Raw genomic sequence first — 21,927 nt, forward strand, 5'->3', positions numbered from 1 at the left:
GTATCTCACAATTGGCTACTCAAGTGCTGACTAGTGGATGCAAGGTCTGTGTCAAAAAATAAATTCAGCAGTTTTTATACATAAGCTAAGTTATACAAGCTAAGTTCATGTGAAGGGATCTGGGAGGTACATGATCTTTGTGCTCTATTGCTCTTGCTTGAATTCTGAAAGTAAACTATGTAAATTATCTAAGATGTCAGGTCAAAAATTTCATTGGTTTTTCAACAAGGGAACCACAGAATGTGTTGAGATATTTCCTTCTGTACTGTGGTACATCACACCATACCGCAGTACTGTGTTTGCTGTTCACCTAGTGAATGCATATTTCTGACTGGCACTGTGATACTGTACACAGGTCTGAGAACATACAAATTATAAATTAATGTTATTCACATCTACAATTTGGCAATTAACGAGATTCTCATTCATGCTTTAATTCTCTCCCCCTCCCTTTCTCTCTCCCTCTCTCTTCCTTTGTCCCTCTTTCCCTTTCTTCTACTGTATTTCTTTGACTTGTTGCTATCTAGCTGGAGCAGGGTATGCAAACTAGGCAGGCTCTAAAATGGCTAAAAATTGGTTTATTTGGGCTACATTTTCAAACAGTGAATGTATAGAAATTTGAATTTGGCAGCTGTGGGCTTTTGAGCTAATGGATCTTAGCCTGCTGTGAAGAAGTAACCATAGGGCTAATATACAGAGGCCATCTTTAACCAGTTTATGTAACATATCTAAAACTATATAAGACCCCAGTCCCTACCTCAGGAAATTCATACTCTCTAGTGGAAAATTATATACTATGATAAATGCTGTCATCGAGATTTGAACTAAGAATTTGGAAGTAATAAAATTTCACTTTTGTGTTTTAGGTTTTCCAAAGTATATTGTAACTCAAGAAAGCACTCTATGTTGCTGGTTACTGGTAACTGACACTGTGCTTCATGACTTTTGAGTGTTAAAGCTCTGTCATTCACTCAATATCAGTGGGTTACATGTTCATGTTCGGTCACTATCTATAGCTTTGAGTCTATATACACTCTCATTCCTGCATTTCATGTGAAAGAAAATGCCTGCATTAACACATTCTGTTTGGTATTAATAGAGAGGGGAGAGGTCATTCTAGTACCTTCCTAAAATAAGTGATCACTGTTGAAAGCTCAGCTAGGAGGGTACTTTGTGAAATTTGAGATATTCAGAGCTCAGTGGATAGCTGAAAATGGAGATACCTGTCAACTTGGTAGATCAAGTTTGTACTTAAGCTCTTGAAAAAATTCACAGTAAGTGCTCTAGAGCCAGTCTACTGGTGTGAATCCGAAGGTGTATTATAGATTAAGCTTTTTTTTTTTTTTCTTTTTGAGTCAGGGTCTTGCTCTGTCCCCAGGCTGGAGTGCAGTCACATGATCACGGCTCACCACAACCTTGACCTCCTGGACTCAGGTGACAGGTGATCCTTCTGCCTCAGCTTCCTGATTAGCTGGGGCTACAAGTGTGTGCCACCACACCCAGCTAATTAAAAAAAAAAATTTTGTACAGACGAGGTCTCACTACATTGCTCAGGCTGGTCTCTAACTCCTGAGCTCAAGCAATCCTCCCGCCTCAGTCTCCCAAAGTGCTGGGATTACAGGCGTGAGCCACCACGCCTGGCCCAGATTAAACTGTTTTAAACTGATTTGGGAATTCAGCCATCACTGAGAACTTTGTTTCTGTAGGGAAATGTAGTGGCAGAACTAACTCTGTATGTTGCATCAAGGCTCTAAAAGGCCCACATATGTCAAAAACTTCAATAGTATTGGTTATGACCATTAAATAGGTCATTTTATTGAAAATAAGTTTAACGTTATTAGCAAATAGAATGGTCGTTGAAGAACGGCCAATTTAAGAATTTTGTAAAAAACTTGACTCTGATTCTGTTGCTAGCACAGTAAGTTGGGGCTAGAACTTATGACAGCACGCAAGAGAAATTTTATAAATGTTTAAGCACATCTATATTTGTATTTCTGTGATCTACTGACTATAAATCATTCTGTCAGTTGCATAGTAACATTTAAGTTCAACCTTCCTAATCCCTAATTGGCCAAACAGTTATAGCACCAAATTACTCAGTAGTGAGGAAAATAGTAAGTTGAACAAACGCTATTAAAATAAATTTAGAACTTCTCAAATTTATCCTGCATAATTCAGACTTTCTCTGTTTTATCAAAGAACATCTCTCAATAGACTGAGTGTTATTGGCAAGTTTATCATGGCTGGAGTATTATGTGCAGAGATGTAATATGTATCTGTCACTGGTTTTCAGGAGTCTCTCTATGAAAGAGCTTGATTTTGCTGGTTGAAGCCTTTGTAGGCATCAGCAAAGTCAAAGTATTACAAGAAAGGTTAATAGCCACTTCATATATTTTCCGGCTTTATGCAAACTGTGATCTATATATTGATATTTAAGACATACCACTATTGTCTTAACATCTAAATGAAAATGAAAAAGGTATGTTTTCTACATCAAAATCTTTAGAATGAAAAGTTTGTGATTCATGATCTTAACAAAAAAAGAAAATTTGAATCATCTGCTTTGACGTGTACATGTAGAAGTGTAATTATAAGGGTTAGTTCTTGAATTGCCTGTAATTTTTCAGGCAAAGGGACATACAGCTTATCTTTTAAATATTGTAACTGATACAATGATAACATGCTATTTACTGGCATCAGGGACTAAGTAGAGTTGCTGATTTATTTGCAGCTCTTGTTCCATTTCAGTTATTTAAATATAATGAAGAGTTCGTTGTGAAAAACACAGAGTTAGAATAGAAGAAATTTGAGATCTATCAGGATAAACATGAATACAATTGTTGCTTTGCCTAAGGTCATAAAAAAGTCAAAAATAAAAACTACATGCTAATTCATTATGATAGTATTTGTAAAACACAGTGACATAAACAACTTTTTCCTGTAATGTATACTTTGTTATTTTGACAGAATTTCTGTCACTATCTTGAGAAAGAACTCCTTATTCAAGATAAAACTAAGTAAAAAACTATCTAAATAACAATATGAAACTAAAACTCTATAACAGAGTTGTTGCTACTCAGCATACAATCTGAATCCCACTGGAGGAAGCATGAAGTTTATAAAATTTTATAATTTTTTGTTCTAAATTCTTTCAAAAACCTCTTTTAAGTTTCCTGAAAATTAAAATTATTTTTGCCTACCTTATGGTCATATTTTGGTAAAGCTTTTAAGCTTTAAATATTTGTTATAATGTTTAGTTATTATATATTTAGTTATTTTAAAAATTAAATATTTAGTTATTTTAAAATCCTTCCTGTGTGAGTTCAAATAAGCTGTTTTTGTTTTCCATGTGGAGAGGGTTGTCTAGTTTCACTTCGGAAACCAGTTTTATGAATTACACCTTAGGGTTCATATGTTCCAAGAGCTAAACAACTGCTATACACGTGGACTTTTAGACACAACCCATTCCTGAATTGGGGATTGCTTGCAAATTCAAGAATATCAGTTAAAAGTACTAGTGAAATTAACTTGTATTATTGGCTGACTTTTATGTATTTTTTCCTTCAAAGGCTGACTTTTATGTATTTTTTTCCTTCAAAAAGTATGTTATAATAATACCTTATACATAATTCAGTTATAATTTTCAGTTTTAGCTGATTTATACTCTTGATTTTTAAAGGAGTAAATCAGTTTGCTTTGCCAGATTAATTTTGCTGCTACATCAGAAAACTAAATGATGTGGTTATGTAAAAAGCTACTTGAAGTAGATACATGGCAAGTCATTGTGAGGTGAACTATCTCCAGAGTGATAATCATAGCCATTTGGAGGTTATTTGTGTGTTATAAAGATAGTAATCATAACAAGAGATATTTAAATTACTCTATTTAATACAAACAACAATCATATGTCTGGGTACATTGCTTCAATAACATGTGTAATTTTAAACAAAATTATATATACTAACTGCCTCTCTTCCTACTGCTACCATCCTAGTCAAAGCTTTTATCATCTCACAACTGGATCAGTCTCCCTGCCTCCCTCTTTATATCCCTGTCTCCCTTTCCTTTCTCCCCAGTCCCAGATTCATCAATCATCACAGGTTTGAGTGCTTACTAGATGCTCAAAACAGTGCAAAAAAAGAGGACACAGTGGGGACCAAGAGAGACCTGGTCCTTACTACGTAGAGCTTACAGTATAGCAGGGAAGACTGATATTGATAGGTACAGTAATTGGAATTTGATAACTGAATGTGTTGTAGAAAGAGGAATTCAGGAACCATGGATGACTATAACAGGACCAACTGTAACTGTAGCAGAGAACAGAAAGATTGAGTAGGAAATGGCCAGATGAAGAAGAAAGGGGTGTGCAGTGGGATGGGATGAGTGCTCCAAGCAGAATAAACAGCACTTGGAAAGGCCAAGACTGACAAAGAGCTTGAGCTCTAACCAGTGTTGTTATAGTGATGAATACTTTTGCACGCAGATTTTATACTGGAGATAGAAGTTTTAGAGCTTGGGTTCTAGTCAGACCTAAATGCTGATCCTAGCTGTGTAATTTATACCTTCATGATGTTGGGGAAATGACTTAATGACTGTAAACCTTTACTTCCTAATGTAGTAAAAGGGACAGTAAATTCCTGTTCATAGGATTGTTGTGAGGATTTAAATGAGACATTGCATGTAAAGCCCTTAACATAGTGCCTAGCACATAATAAATGCTCAGTAAATAGTAATTGTTAATTGCATAGACTAGACCAAACTTGCTGATTTTTGTAAGCCTTCTTTTTAAATTCCTCCTACAATCTATCCTATTACAGATCCACAACTGTTTCCTGAAATTCTAAAATCTGGATACTCTGAAAACAGACTTATCATTTGGTCATAAACTTCAACCTACTTGAGGCTGTAGATAGCCTTTATTTATCCTGTTTTGTGGAATAGACATGTTTTACGGTTAAACTTAAATGTGTTTGAGTCAGTGTGTTACTCCAGATCCTGCTGGGTGTGTTTTGTAATATATTACCATATTCCTTTCTAAAATATGAAACGTTCTGAATTCTAAAACACATCTGACTCTAAGGGTTTCAGATAAAAGATTGTGGGCATGTGCCACCCAAAGCCTGCTTTCTAAAATGCCACCTTCTCCATGTCTTTCTCTGAGTTAGTATATCATACAGACCGGCAGTGGCTGTCAAATTTAGTTTAGACTATTTTTTGTGGTTTTCAAGACTGCCTCTAATTCACCCTATATATTTAAAATGTACTAACTACCCTTCTACTTGAACGCTTTGTTTCATTAAGGTTGCTCTCCTCAACTTCCCTGAAGTAAATGTTACCACTACTCCTTTTGTTTGACTTTTCTTTCTTCCCCTCTTTCTGGCTATTCAAATCCGACCCAACAATTAGGGCACAATTCTTTATAGTTTCTCAATGAGGCTGCATTTATTTCTTCTCTCAATTCTTATTGTACTTAAATGAATTAAGTTACCAAATATTTGAGCGGATATTACATAAAATGCCACATATTATGGGCTAGCTACTGTTCTAGAATGAAGAACACAAAGTGAACAAGATCATTTCAGATAGTGATTAATGCTGTGAATATAATAAGACAGGATGGTGTGATATTGCCTAGGAGAAGGATAAGCTACATTCATACTTTAGAACCTCAGAGTTTAGCATTTAACTATGTATTTGTTTTCATGTGGTTCATTTTCACTCCCTGGTTAGATCATTGTAAATGCCTTAAGGAAAGTATCCTATCTTAAACTTCAATGTGCCATAAAGTGCTGGGGATATAATGGTTACTTGATTAATGTTTGGCTGAGAAATTTTTTTTTATAAACAGAGAAGATAAAAATTTATTTATTAAATATTGAGCCTACTTGCCTAACTCATTGATCTAAGGGCATCTGTTATGTACAAAGTTCTGTGCTGGGTTTTGAAACATTTGTATTTGCGTAAAGCTAGCTTTCTTTTTCAATTCTGTTGCTTTTTCTTCATAAATTAAGAAAGAAGAACTTTCATATCCAAACAATTTTTTCTCATTTGAAATTGCTTAGTGCAAAGCAAATAAACCTTCTTTAAATAAATGTAGAAAGAGCTACTACTCTTGAAAAGCTGGATTATTCCTGCAGTTGTTTCTGCTTAATTTGAGCACTAAGTGACTTCCTCCAATTCATTAGTGTGAACCTTTTTTAAGAGCTAAGCAGAAAACATATTATATTTCCTGAACCATTTGTCCTTAGTCCTGAAGCTGATCATGCTTGTTACACCGAAGAGACTGCTGGATTCCTGTATCATAGTCACCCCTTCTGGCAGTTTAAAATTGAAGTTTATGGCAAAACAATTCAATTAAGATTGAGCATAACTTGTTATGACAGATTTATAATGCTTATCCAGTGAAGTAGCAGAGTCTTTTGCTTCAAGAAGAAAACTGACGCCCTATACTGTGAGATCATATTTGCTCTCTTATAGGTAAACATTTTGTTCTTTATGAATTGAAAGAGCATCTTGAGAAGAAAATCCCCAAAGGAATTTTTTCTTGTCATATAAATAGTGGAATGAATTTTTATTTGTAATAGCAAAGAACTTTGGTGGGTTAAAATTTGAGGCTTGTGATTTGATAATACTTCTGAGATGGCGTGCTTATTTACAAAAATATAAAAGTACTGTTCTACTAAAATGATGAAATGGGAAGTTCGAGATGTTAACAATAGCAAAGTAAGGTGAAGAATTAGAGCTTAATGTCTATAACTTCATCTTCTCAACTACTAGGCTTTTGAGCTTTGAGGACAGGGCCGTGTCTCTTTAAATTCCTAGTGCCTGGCATACTGCCAATTGATCTAGCACTTTCTTAAGTGCTAATGGTGACAGAGGACTACAGTGTGTCTGAAAATAATCTCCTAACAGTAAGGGTCAAAGAATGTTTTGGAGTAATTTTAAATACATGCAGTAAATAGCTCAATGATCGCAAAAGCCAAAATTTGTTTTCCAAAAGCTTGTCTTAGAATCGAACCTCATAGAGCTCAGTCCTAAAAGTCAAACTATAGTTAGCTTTCTTGATGAAATAAACACAATTGAGAGGTACTCAGCTAACACAAATTATTTAGTGCATTTGAATGCCTGAACAGAATGTTCCGTTGGTTGCTAGGTGATTGAATGGCCTTGAATTGTCTTGATTGGTCTTAGTGGTTTTTTTCTGGGCGGGGGTTGTTTTTTGTTTTTTGAGTTGAAGTCTCACTCGGTCGCCTAGACTGGAGTGCAGTGGCTGCTCCCGGCCACTGCAGCCTCGCCTGCTGGGCGCCGGCGATCCTTCAGTCTCAGCCTTCCGAGTAGCTGGAACTACAGACGCATGCTACCACGCCCAGCTGATATTTTGATTTATTGTAGAAATGAGGTCTCACTGCCCAGGCGGGTCTCGAACCCATGGGCTCAGGCAAACCACTCACCTCAGCCTCCCAAAGTTGTGGGATTACAGGCTGTTCGGGGTGAGTACAGGATCTGAAAAGTTGGAAGGCAGACCTTTAAATGGTAACTACTTCCCTCTGTGACTGCTGCTGATCTCAATAGGTATTGGGCAGAGATGTTGTCCAGAGAAATCAAAGCCTGGATCAGTGATTGATGTTGATGACCTTGCTCAAGGTCCTTTCTAACTTAGGAAATACATGGAGGTTATAATAGCGTACTACCTTATCAGAGCTCTCAGAATCTTTCTATTGTGATTGTTCTCTCATTCCTCTGATCTTCAACTAGACTGTAACCTCTATAAAAGAAGAGATCATGCTTACCTTGTTTACCGTTGTATTTTTAGTACCCAGCACTGAACAGGTGCATAGTAGATGCTCAAATATTTGTTCAGTTGAATTGAAGGTTGTTTTCTTTGTCCTGTTGACCCTACCCTTTTTAGAGAGCAGGAAACTTAAAGCTGAGTATGTAATTGACCCTTCATCTTTGTTGTAATGGACAACTTACTCATTTTCTTTAAATAGAAGACAAAAATCAAATAGTGTAAATAAGTTTTTGAGTTGGTGGTAAGACTTTTTAATTATATGCAATTTAGTTGCCCAATTTCTGTAGTACTAGAGTAATTGCTTGATGTTTACAAAACATTGTATTACCATGTAACATTAGCCATAAGAGAGTTGAGTCTCTACATCTTGCTGTTTTTGTTAATTTCTGCCTGATTGAGAAAATTAAAACTTAATTTTCTTACAATAATGACTTGAATTGCAATCAGAACTTCGGCATTAGAGTTTATAAGTAAGTCAGCTATTTCTCTTATTCTTAAGGGGTTGAGACACTGGAGTGATACTTTATAATTATATAACACTCATATAATACTGCACTAAGTTATATTTGATATAGCTGGTCACAAATGAAGTTGAATAAACTCTGCTTGACTAATGCACAATCTTACTGCTTTTTCAGAGTTGATTTTAATGAAAATGTATGGTCACTACAATTATTGGTGCAATATGCCCTTATTGCAATGACCATTATCATTAGATTTGCATAATAAAAACATACTAAAATGACTTTAATCAGTGCTTTTAATTCAGGGGTGTAACTCTAATAAATATATTTTTTTGGATCACTTTTGTTTCCTCCTTTTGATTTTTTTTTTTTAACTCCAGAGTAGCTCTGTAGTTTGTACATAGGAGTAAAATCCATGTTTACTTGTGTGTGGTGTGAGAAAGAGATGTACTCACCTATATAAACTACATTCAGATTGAATTTGAGAGTTTGTCTCTGAAGTGCATCATTATACATGAAAATGTATTTTAATATTGTACAACTATTTTCAAATGTGTTTTAAAGGTCAGTTCACATAAAAATGACTGATTTAATCTTGTCAAAAACAACTCTCTAGTTCTCTGGATTAAAGATTCTCTGATCTTTTTTCTTTTTGTTGGCATTTTTGTTGTCATTCTCAAATCCTTTTGTAGCTTTCTATTTTGGCTGATATATAAAGACAGTTGTGTGGCAGAAATGATTTGTTTTAGTTTACTTTTCATTTTTATAGAGTTAGGGGTTGCAAGTGCATTTTTGTTTCATGAATGTATTGCGTAGTGGTGAAGTCTAGGCTTTAAGTGCACCTGTCACCCAAATAGTGAACATTCTACCCAATTTTTCAGCCCTCACCCCCCTACCTTCCTGCCTTTTGGAGTCCCTAATGTCCATTATTCTACTCTATGTTCATGTGTACCCATTGTTTTGCTCTCACTTTCTGTTTCTGACTTATTTCACTTAGGATAATGGCCTCCATCATGCTCCAAAAGACACGAAAAATCATTTATTTTTGATTGCAGATCATTTAATTGTAACTTATACAATGACTTCAATGCATTTTTAATGTATAATGGCAAAAAATTTTCCCTTCTGAAGCTCAACCTCATCATATCTGTGTAAAGATTATCTTTTTCAATAGACCACATTTGTCTCTTTTTTTCTGAACAGTTATAAAGAAGAGTTTTAAAGAATGTTGTTACATTTATGAAATATGATATTTACAAAAGCAGATTTTTACATGAGGGAAATCTATGAGAAAATATTCATATTAGATTAAATGTGCACAGTTTTACAGGATATACACTCTGTAGTTGAAAGAAATTTATAAATCAGGAAATCAGGAGCTGAGTGTTTTTCTTTGTGGTTCTCTCTCACAAGTAGTTGGGATAATTTTTTATATAATTTCCTATATGCCTTGGGGTACTCTATAATTCTTGAAGATGTCTGTTAGGAAAAAAAAATCTTTAAGAAGAAAATAAGCAAAGCACAATCCTTCTCTGGTATTATTTTTGACCAGAAGTCCACATTTGGCTTATCAACAACTACACTTTAAAGTCAAAGGAACCCTAGAAATAGAAATGTATCTAGCAAAGTGGACAGTCCAGGTTAGAGCAAAAAGTGGGGACACAAACAGGAGGACATCATGAGGTATGCGTTGAGAAAAGAATTTCAATTTTTTTGTTTTCCACAGCACACGGGGTCATGAGGGAAGAAGTAGAAGGTAGCCTAAGGCTGAATTTTACAGGGCTTTGAATGCTATAGCACAGATATTAGTCTTTACAGGTCATCAGGAGGCATTGAATATTTATGAACAACATTGTGATAGTCATTCATAATCTTTATTGAGCTTCAGTGTGCCAAACACTGCTCTAGGCATTAGGGGTACATCCCTAAACCAGACAGACAAAAATCCCTGTCCTTGTGGGACTCACATTTTTAGTGGAAAAAACAGACCAAAATAATGATAATAAAGTAGTAAATTATAGACTATGTTAGAATGTGCTAGAGCATGGTAAAGCAGATCAGGAGTGTTAGGAATGTGTGGAGGAGGCAGATGTTTTCATCTGAAATAGGATGGACAGAGTAGGCCTCACTGAGAAAGACCTTGAAAGGGGAGTGAGGGAGTAAGTGAGGGACCATGGAAAAAAGAGCATTCCAGGTAGAGGGAGGAGCCAGTGCATGCAGCTTATATAGCGTTGTTGGGGAGCATTGAGTTAGTTAGTGTGACTGGAGCTGGGTGAATGAAGGGAGAGTAGTAGGAGATGAAACTCAGAGGGATATGTAGAGTGTACAGATCAATATGGTCTTGTAGGACTTTGACTTGCACTGGAGGGAAATTAGAGAGCCTTTGGAAAATTTTGAGCCAAGGAGTGACATAATATGACTTCTGTTCTGGCAATATCACTCTGCTCTGTTGAAAATTAACTGTAGGAGAGCAAAGGTGGAAGCAGCAAGAGAGGTTAGGAGGTTACTGCAGAAATCTAGGTAAGAGCTTATGGTGGCTTGAACCACTTTTCTGTGGACTTCAGAAAGATAGCCATGGAACTGAACAGCTGCCTGGCTATTGGGAATGAAGAAGAGGGAGGAGACCAAGGTGATGTGGAAGTCTTAAACCAAAACAAATGGAATGTAGGTGGAACTACTAACAAATGTTACCCTCTTTTTTTGTAAAATGAGAGGCTTTGACTAGATATCTCAAATTCTGTCCAGCTCTTATAGTTTCTGACTCCATGCTCTGTGGTTTAATATGGACAAAAAGTACTTTAATTCCAAAAGAGTAGTAGGGGGAAGAGAAGACTTAAGTATCTTCTCATAAGACCAGGTAGAATTATTGCTAGCGGTCCTTTTTTTCTTATGTCTGTCACCCATGATTAAACTCTCAATATTGAGTTGAGATAATGATTTGAAGCATTTTAGACATATATGTACCCTAGAGAATTTGATAAAAGCAAATCATGTTTTCTCTTAAGTTACATTCTTGTTTTGGAGATATAGATGTATTTCCACTTTGGAGTTTATAAACCCAAAGGATGGGGAAGTTTTTAAAGAAGAGCAGTAGTTGCTTGAAGAATTGTATACTCTGTCTCAGAAACCTGGGTTGTCAGGCACACATCTGGATGGTAGCAGGGTTGTTTGAGGGGGACTTTTGATACTTTGCCATTTGTTTCTCTGATTTGACATTACAGGATATCATGAAGCTTGTCATTGTGCATAAAACAGTTTTCTGTAATCCACTAGAAAAATTAATATGAGAAAATACCTGGTAGAGAGAGTCCTAGGGTGAATTCATCTTTCCTAAAGTGGCTTCAGTTCTGATATAAATAATCCCTCCTTTTTCCTAGACGGTAAAGATTGATTCAGGTTTGTGTCAGCAGGATATGATAAAGACATGGTACAGAGATTACGAGTTTAGATCCCTGAGGGAATCAATGGGTTAAAAGCAGAAAATGAACTGTACATGTAGTAGTGTATTTGCACCAGCTGATCTAGAGGAGGATGGTCTTTAATAGCACTAGGTTGGTGGTATTTGAAGACAACTCCCTGAGACCGAGCAAATCTCACTTAAAACTCATAATGGAATCCTCCCCACCAGATTGACTGTATTTTTCTTAGTAAAAAAAGATGTGAGAATGCATGACCAAGTTGATATGCATCATTCAGATTCTGTTGTAAGAAATAAATATATAGGTGTGACACAAGGGTTAAATTCAATTTCTATCAGTTCTTAAAAATCTGACTCTTTCCTAATTAAACCCGTAATTGGCTCTTCAACATATTTAAAAGAACTCCACTTCAAGCCCATCCTATGTTATTGTAAGCTTTGAAGTATCTTCTGAATCATGGAAGACCACTCAATTGTTAGATATTACTTTTGTATTGTTGTACTCTAATTCTTCAAATGGTGGTGCCCATATATATTTCATGGTAGTTTTTATTAGCTACTGTATTTTACGTACTCTAGAGTACACTATTTCCAATGATTCTCAGTATAAGAAGTAGAAAATCTTCTGCATGTGGTCAGCCAGTTTTCCCAGCACCATTTACTGAATAGGTTCTCCTCTCCCCAGTGGTAGGTGGTGGAGGCTTTGTTGAAGATGAGTTGGTTGAGAAATTGAGGTTTTGCTTCTAGAATCTCAATTCTGTTCCATTGGTCTATATGCCTGTTCCTGCACCAATACCAAACTGTTTTGATTATTGTAGCTTTATAGTAAAGTTTGAAGTCTGGTGTGATACCTCCTGCTTTGTTTTTTTTTTTTTTTGCTGAGGATTGTTCTGGCTATTCTTGGTCATTTGTGTTTCCATATGAATTCCTGTATTGTTTTTTCTAACTCTGAGAAGAATGTTGTTGGTAATTTGATGGGTATTGCATTAAATCTGTAGATTGCCTTAGGTAGAATGGACATCTTTATAATGTTGATTCTTCCAATCCATGAGCATGGGCTATTTTTCCACTTGTTTGTGTCATCTTAGATTTCTTTCAGCAGTGTTTTGTAGTTTTCATTGTAAAGGTCTTGCACATCTCTGGTTAGGAATATGCCAAGGTATTTCATTTTTTTTTTGGCTATTGTGAATGGGATTGTGTTTTTTATTTGGGTTTCTGTTTGTTTATTATTGGTGTAAAGAAATGCGATTTTTCACAATAGCAAGAACCTGGAACCAACCATGCTGTCCATCAAAAGAGGACTGGATTAAAAAAATGTGGAACATATACACAATGGAATACTATGCAGCCATAAAAAAGAACAAAATCATGAATTTTGCAGCAACCTGGATGGAACTAGCATCTGTAATACTGAGTGATCTCTAACAGAAACAAAGATCTGAGTATCACTTGTTCTCACTCATATAGTAGACCTTGAACATCTATTGTAATACTATAAGAAAAAGATTGACAGTGGTGGGAAACTATGGGGGGGGAGGGGAAGAGAGGTGGGATTAATGGTAGTCAATATCTGTGTGGGAACGGAGAGACACCCGTTATCAACAAGGGTACCTGAAAAATGCATATTTGTATACCTAACCCTTAACTGTACCCCACAATTTTAAAATAAAAAATATTATTTTAAAAAAAAGAAGTAGAAAATCACATGCAAAAAAAGAAATATTGGGAGTTTCTGAAAAAAATGGGCATATGTTAACAGAATCACTACGTTCAGTTTTATTTAGAATATTTATAAAGGTGTCTTTTAAATATCCATCATGTATAACACTGAGTTCTTAGACCAAGCTGTTTCATTATATTTCATTACTGTTAAATGTGACATTTTTCTTATTGTGCATGTAGCTATTGTTTTTAAATCTGGGTATCTTAAAAACATGATTATTCATTTCAAAATGTTGAAAAAAACCTGCAAGGGCTTATGATTTTGCCATATCTTTTCTCACATTTGAGCACTGTGTTAGTGCTGTCTGATTTACTTTTATCAAATTCTCTAAGTTAAGGTACACATATGTCTAAAATGCTTCAAATCAGTATCTGATTTTGAGACCCTGGGAGCCATATTTAAAAACAAATAGATCCCCTCCCCACAAAAACCTTCATTTTTAATCTTAAAAAAATTTATCTATTTATTCAAACTTTCTAATTATTTTTGACTATTTACAGTTGCTAAAATAAAAAGTCATTCAACTATATTTTTGTTTTATCTGTGAATTCCTCTTATCTGACTAGTATTTCTTCTTTTTGTTTGTTTCCTTTTGATTTTAATAGAACATTCAAATAAAAACTTTGGCAGATGACGTGGTAAGGTGGTCTTAGCAGCATGTTATAATATTACTTATGCATGTTACCTTTTTATTAAATTGGGTGGACATTAAAGCATATCTGAATGTTTACAAAGTACATTAGCATGAAATAATTATCAATAGAATGACTTCTTTTTGAATCTTAACATAAATAATTGTATGAGATTCGAACAAAAATTTCATTTCATCATACTGATAAATACCTTAACCAATTTTTTAAAAGTCTATATGTAATTGTAGACTCTGGAAACCACAAATGTTTCCTTTTTTGATAGTCAAATAAATTGACTGTGAATATATTACACATTAATATTGGAGGAAATTAATTTCAAATAGAAAGGAAATTAAGTTCATTATGTTAGTCAGATATGTGCTATTAAATTTAAAAGCTTTAAATATTTTCAAGCTGAGTCTATCATAGTATGTCTTAAAAGTTATGGGCTCAAAATTTAAATGTGCCCTTTTATGAGTATAAGCTAAACTTTTTAAAAGGATTTTTTTTTTTTGAGTTGGAGTCTCACTCTGTCGCTCAGACTGGAGTGCAGTGGCTGCTCCCAGCCATCACAGCCTCGACCTGCTGGGCTCCGGCGATCCTTCCACCTCAGCCTTCTGAGTAGCCGGAATTACAGGCACGCTACCATGCTCGGCTAATTATTGATTTATTGTAGCGATGAGCTCTCGCCTGTCCAGGCGGGTCTCGAACCCGCGGGCTCAGGCAATCCATTCACCTCAACCTCCCAAAGGCGTGGGATTACAGGCTGAGCCACCGAGCCCGGCTTAAAAGGATATTTTAAGCAGTGCTTATTTTTTTTCTGTGTGAAATTATCTGTTTACAAATAATGTAAAATAGTGTTAGTGCTCTAAGGAGATGAAGGTATGTGACTTAACTTCATTTTCTAACCAAGATATAGCTGAAATCAAAAGCCAATTTTCAAGATAAAAATGAAGGACATAGTGGAAGATCAAATATATATATAAGTACTGCTACTCAGTAAAAAATGCTAGTACTGCTAAAGTAAATATTAAGTGATATGAAGGGAAAGGAAAAGAGATAGTTGATTTAATGATCAATTGCATATTTAAATGCTTTCATGTCCACCACATCTTTTAGTGAAGTTTGACTATTGGATATGTACTCAGCTTATTTAGGATTACTTAATTTTTTTCTTGAGCTGTTTGAAAATATATGACATATCTAAATCAACTTAATTTCCCTCAAAAACTTAAAAGAAAATTTGGAAATGTAGTTCAAGATGATTTGAAGAAATGAAATCTAAAGTTAATGGTAAGAGTGGAATAGGAACCAGGGACTCGTGAATTTAGGAAAGCCACGTTTTCTGTGAAATGGGGGAATTGATTTAGATGATTTCTCAAGTTTCTTCTCAACTGTAAAGTATTATGATTTATATAATCTCTTTGTAAGCAACTGTGTACTCAAATCATGTTTGTAATCCTAAATAAGCTGCTTAAACCTGCTCATATTTCTTTCAAAGTACACTTTTTGGTTAAAAAAGTGTTCTTTGAGTTAATAAAATAAAGGGCATGTTCTTTTAATGGAAGTCAGTGTAATTTTACCTAAGCTGTGGTAATAACTTCTGTGATGCTTTTTGTATTGTTGAAGTAACTCATAAAGACTCTGGTAACATGGCAGTGAAATTGTACTATCTTCATATCTAACATGTCTGCTTGTTTAATGTGAGCTGATGGTATGCATGTGCTTCCTTCCTAACAGAAACCGGAATAAAACTGAGTTGCATTCAGTTTTATGTATATTACTAATTTTGAAAGTCTAGTATTTTGTAGTTTAAAATAGAGTGGCCTGTTTAAATGCAACTGAAGTCATTAACTCACTTTATGTGAAATAGCAAGCTAATTATTAGAGACTGTACATGGAATCAATGGTTCAAAGTCAATATCCATAAAATAGCAAGTTCTTCATAATAGTATTGTAGGAATAAGATATTTCTGTTTATGTTAGATTTTTAGTAAATTGAAAATGTGATGTTTTTATTTTTGTTCTACATTGGTTCCACTTTTTAGGGAAGTTGGAGGAACATAATAACGGTAACAACAACAATAACAATAAACAGCAGCTGAGCACAATAAGCATATTAACTTATTTAAATCTCACAGTAGCCTGATGGTGTAGGTAATATCATTATCCCTATTTTGGAGATGAGGAAACAGTCACAGACCAAGTGACTTGCACAGGATTATTCAACTAGTAAATGGCAGAGCCTGGATTCAAACCCGAGTATGGTCTGGCTTCAGAGTTCATGCTCTTAATCATTCTATTGCTACACTGATAAAGTATTCATATATACTTGTCACAGTTTTTGCTACTTTGAAGAAGAGAAAATTCCCATAATTTTTCCATTGAATTGGATATCAGTAGTTCGTTTTATTTTCTATTTTTTTCATAGTTCTAAAGTTGCCACCAAAGACACATTCTCCCTGAAACAATCAACAGACTTTGATCCGAGACATTTTTCCCCCTGTCTACTTACTTTGCAAAACAGAAATGACAAGGGGCTAAGTTTTATTTTTGAGGAATAGTTTTCACCCCCAGACTTCTGAAGCTGAAACACTACTTCAAGTTTTCAAAATAGTACAATCTCTAACTGGAACTTGCTTCTTAAAATAACATTTTGTCAAAAGACAATAATGATATATATTATACTAAGTATCATTTTGATGTTTCAATTCTTCATGTTCATAGTTCTTGATCTTTTTCTCAGGGCTTTTTATTTTTATTTTGTTGTTTTCAGCGTGACCGAATTACAAGTTTTAGAAAATCTACTGTCAAAAAAGAAAAACCTCTTATTCAACATCCTATTGATTCTCAAGTCGCAATGAGTGAGTTTCCTGCAGCTCAGCCATTATATGATGAACGATCTAGGAATTTGTCAGAAAAGGAAGTACTGGATCTCTTTGAAAAAATGATGGTAAGTTAGATCCCTAATTTTGTTGTAATTTTAAAATGTGCATGCCAAGAATAGCACTAGGTTTTAAGTAGGTGTTTTCGTATAGACTGAGCTTATATCACATAAAGAAGAGACCAGAAACTTGTTGATACAACAGAATTATTTGCAGAAGCATGTGTTTTTCAGCTATTACCTGCCTATCTCTTCCACTATGAGCTTCTAAAAGTAGGGGCAGTTTTGTTTATCTTTGTTCTCGAAGTATTCTCTGGTACATTGAATCAATTTTTCCATAAACTAATTTGTGTGCTTGTTTCTATAAAGCAAAAGAGGCAGGCGTCCACTTCACGGAAAACAACACAAGGTCTCATGTTGGGTGTATGAAATAGAGTTGGGAGGGCAGAGCATAAGAACCAGTAGAGGGAACAGAGAAATTAATTCAACCAAGTTTGTTCTGCTACTGGCAATCTTAAAACCTCCCTTTTCTAGCATGTTTCCTATGTTTTTTAGCTTGTGGTCTAAATTATTTCTTGTATTTGATAATGAATATTGTATTTTGAATATTCAGTAGTTTATGGTAGGAGAAGGGAATAATGAGGCATCAGGCCATATTATATTGGTTAGCTTGACCAGAGAAGATCCGGAGATCTTGATTCATTCATTTAAATTTCTGTTACATTCATCACTGTAAATTTTTAGTGACTGTCTATTTATCTGTAGTTAGGGGACATGTGAGTTTCAAAGGTCCCTTTATCCACACCAAAATAAAGGCTTAAAAATCAATGAAATCTAGACCCTTCTACTCTGCCTGGTATGAAACATCTTGTCATCATTTCTCTCCCCAATCCCATGATTCCTATTCTGCATCTAGAAGAGTTAGTAGGCCTTTAATAGATATTCATTGAAAGTAGTTTGAATGAATACAAACACAAATTTCCTTTATCTTTAAACTTTCCTTGACTATTCCTTCTATGTAGTTGCAACTGACATTTCTCCTGAAACAAATCCTGACATTTTAACCCTCTTTAACTCTTCTTCTTAGTCTTGTGGTATGCTTTTTTTCCTGCAGTTCCTTCCACATCATCAGTAGCCTTTTCTCTTGTGAAGTCTGTTATCTGACCTTCCACGTTAGCCCCTTGCTATCCTTTTGTCCTTTTCCCTTGCTACTCATTTTGGTACTTTGAGTTATTATGTTGCTAACCCCTTCAATACATTTTTTGCTCTTAGTTCCTTGATTTCCCAAACTCTGACATTTGCATTTATAAATTTAGCTAATTATAGGTATGACTACACCTTGGACTGTGTCATTCTCTGGAATAATTCTGCCTCTGAGATCTTTATCTCTGAAATTTTCCTTGGAAGCTAAACAACTTATACTACCTTTCCAAGGCCCTTACTTTTACAGAGCACGAATTGTGTAGTGGTTAAGAACTTGGACTTTCAGGTCATTCAGTTTTGAGTTTGACTTTTGGCTCTGCCATTGATTATATCACCTAGTAAAGGTCATATATGCTCTCTAATTTTTTTTTTTTTTAACAAAGGTATAAGAGTATCTACCTAATATTATTTTTTGGATTTTTTTTTATTCAAAGTCTCACTCTGTCACCCAGGCTGCAGTGCAGTGGCACACTCATAGCTACAGCCTCAACCTGCTGGGCTCAGGCGATCCTTCTGCCTTAGAAGGATCAAGTAGCTGGAACTACAGGTTCATGTCACCACACCTGGCTAATTTTTTGATTTAGTGTAGAGACAAGGTCTTGCCAAGTTGTCTAGGCTGGTCTCGAACCCTTAAGCTCAGGCAATCCTCTCGCCTCTGCCTCCCAAAATTCTGGGATTGCAGGTGTGAACTACTATGCCTGGCCTTATTTTTAGGATTAAAAGAGGTGGTATTGCTAGACTAGTACCTGGCATATAAGGTTTCTAGATAAACAATTTTATAAATGTTTTTACTATTCCCTTCCTTTATCAAGTAAGCCCTGTTCTTTTAATTGCCAATATTTCCTGATCACCTCGATGCCTCTCAGTTTATCACCCTAGTGACCTGTTTAACGTAATCACTGTAAAACGATGACAACGACAAAAACATAAACATTCCTTGAGACTACCATATAAATCTTTTGAAATCTTGTTTCTTCTCTTTACTCAAAAATTATACTTACAGCTTTAAGCTGCTGACCAATTTGGCTATTACTTTTTGCAGTAATTCATCAGTGGCATTGCCATATCCAGTTCTCTTAAGCTCAACACTACAGAGCCATCTTCTGCTTCCTTCATTTTCCCAGTCACTTCTAATTGCTTGCCAAATCCCATTGGTTCTGCTTTTCTAATATCTGTTACAATTGTGTCCTTAGTTGTCTTCCAGCTGCTCTTGCCCTAGTTTACATGATATCTTTCTCCAGTTGTTTCTTGTGGCTATTAAAATAGCCTTTTAAAATAGCCTTCCTCCCATCCTCCAGGTTTTGCCTATTCTAATCCAGAATTGCCATCTAATGATTCTGACAGTTTCCTTTTCTGAAGCTCCAAGTGAGCGCCTATGGTTTCAGACAATCATTTTATCTATCCCTACTCCATTCCCTCAACTATGCTCATAGATGACTATTTCACACCTTTACTTTGCTGCTAAAACCTCCGAACTCTTCTCCATCTTTGTTCTCTGTTGATGATCTTGTTGCTTAATTTACTGAATAAATTGAAGCAATCAGAAGAGAACTTTCACAAGCTCCCACCACTACATCTACCTAACTTTCAGTGTCCATACTCATGTAGTTTGTCTTGCTACCTGTCACTATAGATGAGCCTTTCACATCCCTGTCCTTCCTTCCTTTTCACCTACTCACGGACATTGCTTCAATAATTTTCTCCTCTCTCTTCTGTCATTCCCAGCAGCATACAAACATGCTATACCATCTTACAAAAATCTTCTCTGAACCCTATCTTTATTGCCAGCTACCACTCCATTTATTTACTCTCTACTTCACAGTAATTTTTTTTATATGCACTGCTTTCAGTTTTTCTCTTCTCTCTTTCTCTCCTAAATTCACTCCAACCTGGCTTCTATCCCACCATTCCATAGAAACTGGTCTTTTCAGTGTCACCAAAGATTTTTATGTTGCCAAATCCCACCGTCATTTCTAAGTTCTCATAATTGACCTACCAGCAGCATTTGATGCAGTTGATCATTTTCTTTGATTTGAGATCCTTTTTTCTCTGCAGCATTTATCTAGTTTTCTACCTACCTTTCAGTCTTCTTTGCTGATTCTTCCTTATGTCCTCAACCTCCAAATGTTGGAGAGACCCAGAGATCAGTTCTTGGACATCTTTTCACTTTTATGTACACTGTCTTCTTTGGTGATTGCAACCAGCCCTATGGCTTTAGATTCCATTTGTATGCTCACAGGTCTTAAATCCATCTCCGGCTTAATCCTCACATCTGAACTCCGGACTCATATGTTAAACTTCCTAATCAACATCTCTTCTTGGATATTCAATAGACCTCTCAAAATATTATCCCAAACTGAACTCCTCTCTAAACCTACTCCTCCAAAAGTCTTCCTCTTCTCAGTTGACAGTATCCCAACCTATCCATTTAGTCCAAAAACTGTGGATTTGTCCTTCACTACTCTCTCACATTTCATATTCAGTCTATGAGGAAATCCTCTTAGCTTTCCCTTCAAAGTAAGGTACTTGCAAGAGCTTACTGTTTCTTATCACCTCCACTGGTACTCTACTGATTAAAGTCTCACATAGATTACTATAATAATAGTAGGACTATTAGGATTACTGCAACTTCTAATTGATCTCCCTGCTTCCACCCATGACCCTTTACAGTATATTTTCTAGACAGAAAAATTATCCATTTAAAACCTGGGTGTATCACTTGGCTCATCATATCTCTGTCATGGCTCCCATGTCACTCTCAGTGTAAAAAAGTCAATATGCTTACAATATCCTATAAGGCCCTGTATGATTTGATCCCCCCATCTTGCAACTTTGATATCTTCCTCCACTGTTCTCTCCTTACTTACTCTGCTTCAGTTGCACACATGCCTTTTATCTGATTGTAGCACTAAGCAATAATGATTCCCGTTAGTTTTTTATTTTTAAATTTGTGTACATTTTCAAACTTTGTACAACATTTCTGTTTTGTGGTTTGAATATTCTAATGTGTCATCAAAAAATTACCATTTTTCTTTTTTTAAATGTGATACTTGAAAAAGATTTGCTTGTTGGATTAATGCATGTGATTTAGAGAAATGTACAACTTGGTACCATATTTTCCCTGATGGGAATCTTTTCCTCCATGGGAATTTTGGATAGGATATTAAGAAAACATATTTTTCAAGCACTATCATATTGTATTATTCTTTTGTTTGTTGGGTCTCTTTTATGTTATTATGTGACTCACTCAAAGTTATAAACTTTTATATTCACTCATTAAAAGCTTATTAAATCTAGTTGTGGGATTGCTGGATCATATGGTAGCTCTATTTTTATTTTTTTAAGGAACCACTATACTTTTTACCATAATGGCTGTATTAATTTACATTCCCACCATTGATGTATAAGGGTTCTCTTTTCTCCACGTCCTTGCCAATACTTGCCAATGCAAATATCATTTGTCCTTTTTTAAAAAAAGATTTTACTTATGTGTATTTTTAAACAATTTTTTTTCTTTATTTTATTATAAAGATATGAGGTACAAGTCAGGGTTAGGTATATTAGTAGTCTATGTGCAGGTGAAGTTTGGGCCTCTAATTGGTCCTCACTTCACTTGGTTTAGGGTCAGATACCTTTAGTGATGTTACATGTCCCCCTGCTCCCCTGACAGTGTCTTGCTACTGCCAATCCCTAACTTGTAGAATTGTGATGAGTGTTCAGGACTCACTTGTGAGTGAGAACATGTGGTGTTCAGTTCTTTGTTTCTGTGATAGGTCATTGAGTATGATGGACTCTGAATCCATCCAAGTTG

At 35.4% G+C, this 21,927-nt stretch overlaps 1 protein-coding gene across 1 annotated transcript in view; it reads left to right on the forward strand.

Moving 5' to 3' along the window:
- LOC103266055 (protein diaphanous homolog 2-like) overlaps positions 1-21,927 on the forward strand; it is a 222,480-nt gene that overhangs the window by 54,891 nt on the left and 145,662 nt on the right. Inside the window, exons 2-3 of the mRNA XM_008063700.2 lie at positions 14,003-14,035; positions 16,806-16,982. Coding sequence (XP_008061891.1) covers positions 14,003-14,035; positions 16,806-16,982 — 210 coding nt within the window. The remainder of the gene's footprint in view (positions 1-14,002; positions 14,036-16,805; positions 16,983-21,927) is intronic.

Source organism: Carlito syrichta, unplaced genomic scaffold (genome assembly GCF_000164805.1).
Source record: "Carlito syrichta isolate Samal-C Ts95f unplaced genomic scaffold, Tarsius_syrichta-2.0.1 Scaffold306999, whole genome shotgun sequence".
Classification (NCBI taxonomy): domain Eukaryota; kingdom Metazoa; phylum Chordata; class Mammalia; order Primates; family Tarsiidae; genus Carlito; species Carlito syrichta.